General features: G+C 35.8%; 1 protein-coding gene across 1 annotated transcript; it reads right to left on the reverse strand.

Annotated features, from left to right (window-relative positions):
• Positions 1–2,118: 2,118 nt before the first annotated feature.
• Positions 2,119–9,031, reverse strand: PCDH18 (protocadherin 18). Its single transcript, XM_053703666.1, has 4 exons — positions 6,421–9,031; positions 5,973–6,058; positions 5,703–5,869; positions 2,119–3,237 (listed from the first exon to the last, which is right to left on the reverse strand). Exons 1-4 carry the CDS (start codon positions 8,896–8,898, stop codon positions 2,558–2,560), a joined length of 3,411 nt encoding a protein of 1,136 aa, XP_053559641.1. The 5' UTR covers positions 8,899–9,031; the 3' UTR covers positions 2,119–2,557.
• Between the last annotated feature and the right edge of the window lie 308 nt (positions 9,032–9,339).

A 9,339-nucleotide genomic window follows, 5' to 3' on the forward strand; every position in this document is an offset into this window, starting at 1 on the left:
ACTTACATACACACATACACTAAATATACAGACATACATAGACACACACACACTAAACACACACACACTAAACACACAAACACTAAACATATACACACTATACACACACACACTAAACACACTCACACACACACACTATACATACAAATATACATACACACAAACACACTAAACATACATACATATATACATACACACACACACACAGTGTACAACATCTTCCTACTCAACTCTATAAAATTAATGGTATGTGGGAATGTTAGTCTCTTGAGAGAACATACACAAGGGCAGTTAAATGTTCTCATGAGTAGTTCAGTGGGGTTAGATTTCTTTCCCATTCCAGTTGTGCACTCACACTGACCTGCCAGATGTAACCCTTCTGTTCTCAGATTCAAATGTGTTTGCATTTTCTCTTCTGTGTTTGTATAAGCAGATTCTGGGCATCTGGTCTGACTCTGTATGATTTGGGGATCTCTGCCCTTAGAAATAAAATTATTTTAAACATGTTCTTTTATATAAGTGTGATACAAGTAACATTAATATTTATATCTCTAAATCTTTAGTAGTTTAATTCTCTTTTAGAAAATCATTCTGCAATGTAGACTTTATGTGCTTTGAAATGATGGCAATTTAATGATACTGAGACGCCTAGATTCTGCATGAGAGGATAAGACTCATGTAATGTTCATTTTGACCTTATCTTGACATGCAGGTACAATACACACTTCTGTTAAATGTCTGAAGAATGAATAAAACATAAAAAAAAGTGCAATGTCCAGGTAGCTGAAAGATTCTTTATGGAATTCATCAAATATTAACACCAACAACATTTAAAATTAATTACTGCAATTTCATACCTGACCACCATTTAAAGGTGATTCAATCATAAAATTGGATTAATTACAGCGTGCAAGTGACCGTAAAAAAATAAATTAAAAAAATGCATGAACGGCTATTAATATATTTCTATGCAGGGGGTTAATGTGAAGAAGGCCATGTGATGTCTTCATTTGTTAAACTGATGCTAGTTTTTATAAGTGAAGTTATAAAAATAACCACCACTCTTGCTCAAGAAAAAGCTGAAATTAACTTGTCTTCTTATTAGTGGAAGTTAATAAAAAAAATAAAAGAAAATTTAAGAAGGATGATAAATAACAGACTGATCAAATGCAATGGAGTGTATCCAATGTATGCATCTTTTCAATGGGGGCATGATTTAACATTGTCAGCAAATACCCTGCTGCCAGATCTTCTCTCCCCCACAAGCAACCATATGTTAAGCTTTGGAGTAAGCAATTCAAAAGTATAGAATTTATACAGATGTCATTAAATTAGCTTAGATTGTCTTTTCTCTTTATTTCAAACATGACTATTGATTAATGATGTAAAAAATATACAATCTTTTAAACTGATTAATTAAATATGTCACCTAGCTTCCTCTTTCAGTATAAAATGCAATTACCATATGCATATATTCTTTCACTTAGGGATTATGACATATAAAACTGACTTCATGTCTCCAGGGTTTGCCTATTTGAGTGCTTCCCACAATCTGTTAAAATGTCCCTGAGAAAACGCCTGACAAATTATTGGTTTTCAATTAAAACTCACTTAATTGATTGTAGAATATAAATTATTAAGCACACATCTATAGATGTGGACGTCTATACTCAAGAATCAGTATGACATTATGAAATTACAATAGCTTATCCTATCCTGAATAACTTAAATATCAACACTCTAAAGATATCTAGCAGAAGACAGACTAGATATTGAAATACTCCCACTATGTTGGCAAATGGCAGTGACATTTTGGCAAAATAAAGTGTTTACATATTTTATTTCGGAATAAGGCACATGCCAGGCTCAAAATTTCTTCATTAGCATTTTGGCTGAAAATCCCCATATTTACTACAAATCAACATGTTCACTAGATAGATAGATAGATAGATAGATAGATAGATAGATAGATAGATAGATAGATAGATAGATAGAGATTAATATTTTAATGTGCAAGATTTCATTTATTATAATCAATCACTAGACTCCCACTTAAGAATAAAGATGAAATTAATTAATGCAGATTAACTTTCATAAATAAGAAGAATAACAAAATCATAAAACTAAACTGAGGCAACACTTTATTTTTTGAAAGTTATATTAGAACAAGTGACAATTGTATCTACAAGTGGTGGATCAACATATAAATAGTACTATTGAATGACATTTTGCATTGCTGTGATAACTGTGAGTTTACAAATATCTGTACATATGTGTACTTTGATTTGCTAGAGTGAAAAGTTCAAAATGTATATATTTATTAAAACATATCATACAAAGTAAAAAAATATAATTTATTTATTTAAATTACACATAAATATAAGATACAAATGTATTTTTAAAATACAGATATAGTCACACCTGCTGTGTACATATGAAAATAGTCTTTTAAATATATACATACACAGACACATTTTTATAAATGCAACTGACTGGCAATAAGGTTTTCTTTCTTTTAATTTTCCATAAATATGGAAGAATGGGCTTTCTAAAACATCTAGTTTTGCCTCACATCTTGAAGCAGTTTATTAATTTCTGCTACCAGCTCACTGGCATCCATAAGTTCATGTTTTCCATCATTAAGGTGATTAAGTACATTATCAAAGTCATCTTCTTCATAGTTCTCTGGAATTTCCTCCATTGCTGGCAACCACTTGGAGGATGGTTGTGCACTAGAGTGGCTGCCTATAGATGGCCCAACATTATTAGGGTTTTGGTAGTGATTGTTTGCCGCCCATGCAGCTACCCCTTGGGGGTAACTTACAGCCTTAGCTGACATTTGTCCTTTCCTGCGTTCCAATGAATTTGTGCGATCTACTTCATTGCAATCAGTATATGCATCCATAGATGGAGGTAAGAGACGTTGGAAAACATTGCTCATTTCCGTGAGGAGGGAAGATGTGCAAGCTTCTGCAGAGTCTTCTTCCTGAGATTCTTTGCCAAAAGTAGAAAAGCTCTTTTTCTTTTCATTCTGATCAACAGAATGCATTTCCTCCTCCAGTTGGGGTTCATGCTGCTGAGTTGGCTGCTGATTGTTCTGTTGCTGTGGGGTCTGGACCTCCTCTCCAGGGATGAACATGTTGCTTCTGTAGTCAGAGGATGGGGACGGCAGAGGAGGCATCCAGCACTGGTCAGAATGGCCTAGAACCCTACATTCATCTGTGCAGTACCTCATAGCTACAAAAAATAAATAAATAAATACATACATGCATAAATAAAGCATAAATTAATAAATAAAAATACTACATTTGTGGATTTAGTGTTTGCCTCGAATACTTTATAAAGTTTCAGAATATTAAATATGTTATAAATGACCATTACCATTAAACCTGATAGAACCATTCTTCATACTTGGCTTTATTTTGCGTACATGCTCACAATTGTTTATTAACACAATCAATTTTCCAGACCACAGACACACAAACATAGTAGCTAGAGTTTCATTGTGGATAAAATACATTATTTTCCACTATAGCAAACTAGGATATAATAAAATAAGTATTTCAAGGCAATTCATTTGAACTATACTTTATGGATACAACAGATTTTTGTAAATTCTCTGCAATTTAGATGGAGATACACAGGTATAATCTTAGAAAGTTATGTGCTGGTGTGGATCACATTGCAGTCTTGCTTAAATTGAATATCATGCAATAATATTTGCCATTTTGTTTTCAGTTTAAAAATGTAACTGTAAAATCACAATAAATTTGGGTGAAACTATCGAACACCATAGTTAAATCACTGAAGCAGTACAGAGTAGTGAATAAAATTGGTGGAAAAAAAGGAAGTAAAAGAAAATAATACAAAAGGAGGACAGATGGCCTGGATAGAATACAGCATGCAACCACACTAAACATTGGTTCCATCTGCAGGACCCTTACAACTAAAGGACAGCAGGAGCTGTAGCTGCATGGAGGGAAGGCTGTCACAATCTATGGGGGATGGTCCCTAATTCATTGTTTTCAAAAACCCTTTGCACTTTGCTGACATTCTTAAATAGATTAGTTAACATCCTTTATGTTACCTAACTTGCTTTGTGTCTCAACAACTGTTGTTAGATAAATAAAACAGATGCAATAATATTTTGTAAAGAATTATAAAAATAGCTCTAAAGGATGAAAAAAAAGAGAAGTATAAAGAAAATGTTTTTATATAAGCAGAAAATAACCTACATGATGACTTATTATATGCAATAGCACTTTATAGTTGTTGTTTTCTACTGGGCAATATATTTCTCTTATAGGGAGACATTATGTGTGACATATATGTGAGTTTTCTATTGTTAAGGAAACCAGATCACCAGTCTGTAAAATGAGAATTTAAATTAATCTCCCCCTTCTATCTGATATTTTTTTCATATCATTGCAGATGACAACCTATCTGTTTTTAGACATATTACCCCATGTGGAAAATGTGCAATAACATATCTGTACAAGAGCTGACAAACTAATATCTTTTAAAGACTGTGCAAAAAATAGACTAATTGATGCAGAGCATAATAAAAGGTGCAGTTTATATCTATCTATCAACCTATCTCTATCTATATATCCATCTATCTGATCTATCTAATCTATCTGTCTGTCTATCTATCATCTATATCTATCTATCTATCTATCTATCTATCAATCTATCTATCAACCTATATCTATATATCCATCTATCTATCAACCTATATCTATCTATCCATCTATCTATCTGTATGTCTGTCTATCTATCTTCTCTATCATTCTGTCTATCTATCTAATATCTATCTATCTATCTATCTATCTATCTATCTATCCAAACACACATATTCCCCCATATCCATACAAAATGCATTTTGGCCTTGAACATCATAATACCCCCTTGTGATTGTAAGGTAAAATATTCTGCCCCTTATTGTGTACCCAATGATCCAATGTATCTGCTGCAGTGTATCAAATTGTTACAAGATGGCTCTTTTACCGTCATTTTAAATAATTGTTTTTCTTGAAACCACTGTCTATCTCTTAGTTTTCTACAGTCCAGTATTAGTTATGTAAGCAAGAAGCATCAATGGAAATCCAGTTCCCGTGTATTGACAGCCCAGTCCATTTGAAAAAGATAATGTACACAAGCAAGCATTTGGGTGTTTATTTCTACTGATGTTTCTTGTTTGCATTGCTTTTTTATAGCTAATACTGCAGTATTGAAAATTTCAGTACAGATGGCAGCAGGTATTATTGATAATTGGGAACACATTAAAGACAATTATATAGTTTAATGTAAATGTAAGCCTTTGGTTGTGAAAGAGAATTGTAAACACTGTAGTAAAAAAATGGTTAATTTTATTATTATAATTATTATTGTTTATAGTTATCTTGACAAAAATACTGACAATAATCAAACTATTGGTCACATCTGCTGTATATAAATACACCAAAGGATTCACATGAAATCTGCTGCATTGCTAAAGCAGCTTTGCTGTGGGCAAAATGTTCAGTATTGTCTATGTCTCTTCTCTACCAGCTGTGCTGAATCGGTTGCTGTTAGCAAGCAGCAAACAAGAGAAAGTGCAGAGTTCAAAGGCCCCCTGTGTTCTGTATATATTACTGTATCATACTGACAGCAAGGAAGGAAGAACAGCAAATGAATTAGACAAGTCATATCAACCAGCTTACCTGCAGGAATTCTGTGCCCATCAGTGAGGAAAAGTTCACTGAATCCCTCTCCCAGAAGTCTGTCAATTGGAGAATCTCTGCCCAAATCATAATCGCTGTCACCAGCTTCACTGTCCCCACGCCCGCTGTCTTTCAGACTAAATTTATCCATGTCTTGAAGGGCATATCTGTAAGCAGAAGGGTTGTCAACAATTATTGATAATAGTGTATGACAAGTTAGCTTTGTCACACAGTTATACAGGTTGATTAGAGTGCTAAATAAAATCTCACCTGTAGCTCCTGGAATATTTGTTTCCTCGAAAGCTTGGTCTTGGTTGATACTGGCCCTGATGAAGCATGGAGAGGAGTTGGGACACCTGCCAAGGAGATTTGGAAAACATCAACATTTAACGTCTTCTATAGCTTTAAAATATAATCAGCAGATGATAAAAACTTAGTAAACCAAATGAGAATCAACATGAAAGGCCAAACTGGCATTTAACCAAACCGCTGCTGAAAAGGCCTACTATTTCTGCCTTACTTAATATAGACCCTCATTTTACAAGACAAGCTATTTTACAAGATACCTATAATATGATAGTATATAAAGTTACTACAAATTATCATTCATAACTGCCCTTGCCACTTCCTGGTGCATTAATAAGTAACCATATGTTATAAGATGTTTTTATATTAGGCTACAACACATTATAAACAATGATAATATTTAAAAATGTACCTCGACTGCAGGAGTGGCATGAGTTAACTCCAATGCGAATGTATCCGGGACGTGGTTAGATGATATTGTCATGAGGCTGTTTAGCGATTGACGACTGTGTTGACTTTGCCTGCTGCTCATTTGTCCACGTTCTAGAGTTGGGGATGGAGAAGGTGATGAGTGATGGTGAGATCTGATAGGCAGGGTACCACTCATAGTAGGCACTAAAGTAATGTCCCCTTTGTGGATTTGTCTGGAGGGTCTTTTTGGATGATGCTGGTATGTTGATTCTGCAACCCTGCAATTGTAAGAGCGGTTGTCCTTTTTCTCTCGGTTACAGCGAGTAGCAAAAAATACCATGATGACCAAAAGCACTGTACAAATTGCTCCCAATGAAATTATGATGATCATGGAGACATCCATACTAGGCTGGACTGCAGTGTCATCTGTACTCTGAGGAATATCAAAATATTCAATGACTTTACATTTAAGGAGTGATTTGGTTGTTCGAGGGGGGTTCCCTTTGTCCTGTACTATAATTGAAATATCCCATTCTCTGAAAGCAGTACTTTCTAGACTCATGTTGAGGTATAATTCACACGAGTTGGGCTCCAGTACAAAAATATTATAGTCATTCCCTGATGATATGGAGCAACTCATTTCAGCGTTCATTCCAGAGTCCCTGTCTGTGGCCTTTACTTTTGTAACTAAATAACCACTGTCAGCTTCTCTTCTTGGGATTAGAACAGTTGCTGTGTGATTATGCAAGATAGGATCCACAATTACAGGAGCATTATCATTTTCATCTACAATAGTCAGAATAATGGTTGCGTTGGTAGAAAGTTGTGGAACCCCTCCATCCCTGGCCTGCACTATAAATGAAATCTGGTTGACTTCTTCATGATCAAATGCTCTGAGCGCGTAGATTGCGCCATTTGATGGGTCAACAGTCACATAGGTAGTAATAGAACTGCTTTGAATGGAACTCTCCAAGATGGTGTATGTAACTTGACCATTTTCTGCTTGATCTGGATCTGTGGCCCTTACAGTAGTAATGTGTGCTCCAGGGGAGTTGTTCTCCACAATAAAATATTCAAATCTGTTTGTCTGGAAACGTGGAGGGTTGTCATTTTCATCACTTATTTGTACTGCAAAATGCTTTACTGTAGACAGACTTGGCATTCCCTTGTCCTCTGCAATTACTGTTAAACTGTATTCAGACCTCTTTTCTCTATCAAGTGAGGAGTTAGTTAAAATCAGATAGTTGTTTTCATAAGTTTTTTGAAGTTTAAAATGTCCATGCCCATGAAGTTTGCAGACTATTTCACCATTTAGCCCAGAATCTTTGTCCTGTACCCTAACGAGTGCTACAAATGTATCCAGGGGCGCAGCTTCTGAAATATAAGCAATTTCTTTCCCAGGAGACATCAAATTGATATTAATTTCAGGTTTATTATCATTAATATCAACTACATTTATGATAATTTTGCAATGTGCTGGAATAGAATTGGGTCCCAAATCTTGGGCCTGCACATCAATCTCGTAGGATTTGGTGGTCTCGTAGTCCACTTGTTTGATTACAGTTAATTGCCCTCTTTCAGAGTCCATTTTAAAGGTGTCTGTAATTTTGGGGGACACGTGGCTGCTAAAGGAGTACACAACCTTCCCATTAGCGCCTTCATCTGGATCGGTAGCATTAAGATCGATCAGCAAACTTCCCACTGGGGAATTCTCAGGTAACTCAATAACATAAGATTGCTTCTCAAACACTGGGCTGTTATCATTAGAATCAGATATACTTATCTTCAGAATCGATGATCCAAATCTCTGAGGCACCCCCATATCTGAGGCAGTGAGCTTGAGCTCATAACTAGCTTGTAGCTCCCTATCCAATTCTTTCACCACCACAAGTTCTGCATATTTTGCCCCATCAGTTCTGGTCCTTACCTCTATATTAAAATAATCGTTTTCAGAAAGTGAGTACGTGTGAAGGGAATTGTCACCTACATCTGGGTCAAAGGCACTATCCAGGGGGATCCGGGTACCCACTGCAGCACTCTCTGATATTTCTATTGGAATCAGTGCCCTTGAGAACTGGGGAGCGTTATCGTTTATATCCAATACTTCTACTTCTATGTGAAAGAGCTGCAGATGCTGTGTTGGCAGTGTGATTACATCAAACTCTATGGAGCAGTTTAAGTTTTTCTGGCAAAGCTGTTCTCGGTCAATCTTAGCTCCTATGCTGATTTCTCCATTTTCCTCCTTGACTGTAAGCAATGGAGAATTGCCTCCTTGCATTGCACGAAACCGGACCAAAGATGGGTTAGGCAGCTTGGACAGAATATCAGCCACATCCTCTGATAGCCTTGCTACAATCGACCCAATCATCTGTTCCTCGAAAATCCTGTATTTTAAATTCTTGCTTATTACATGCTGGTTAAACATCATAATCAGTGCAACTACCAATATAAAGTTGATGCTGTTGCTGGTCAGATGCATATTTCAATAGCAGCAATCCTTTATATACAAGCAATTTAAAAATCAATTATTTTAACTTCTGGGGGTAACCTAAAGTCTATATGCATTTGATGATATAAAACAGTAAATGTCCTCTTCACAAATAGATAAGGTATTAAGTCACAGAAGTTTGCACATACACACCGTTTTACAGCTAGCTATAACCAGGAGCAGCAAGCCAGTATTTCCCCTCTCTTCCAGGTCCAGCATCACAGCACAAATAAGTCACAGTTTTGTATCCATGTATTGCAGGGGTCTTGCTGATTCTGCAGTCTTTTTTTTCCCCTCTGAGATCCTGTTTCCCTCTCTCTGCTCTGCTGCAGACTAAACACCCTTGATTGTTGATTCCAGCCTGAAATCTGTGCAAGTTCACTTGAACTCAGACAAAGCTCTCTCTCTGCATGTGCTGAATTGCTTCCAGGC

This window comes from Bombina bombina, chromosome 2, assembly GCF_027579735.1.
Source record: "Bombina bombina isolate aBomBom1 chromosome 2, aBomBom1.pri, whole genome shotgun sequence".
NCBI lineage: Eukaryota > Metazoa > Chordata > Amphibia > Anura > Bombinatoridae > Bombina > Bombina bombina.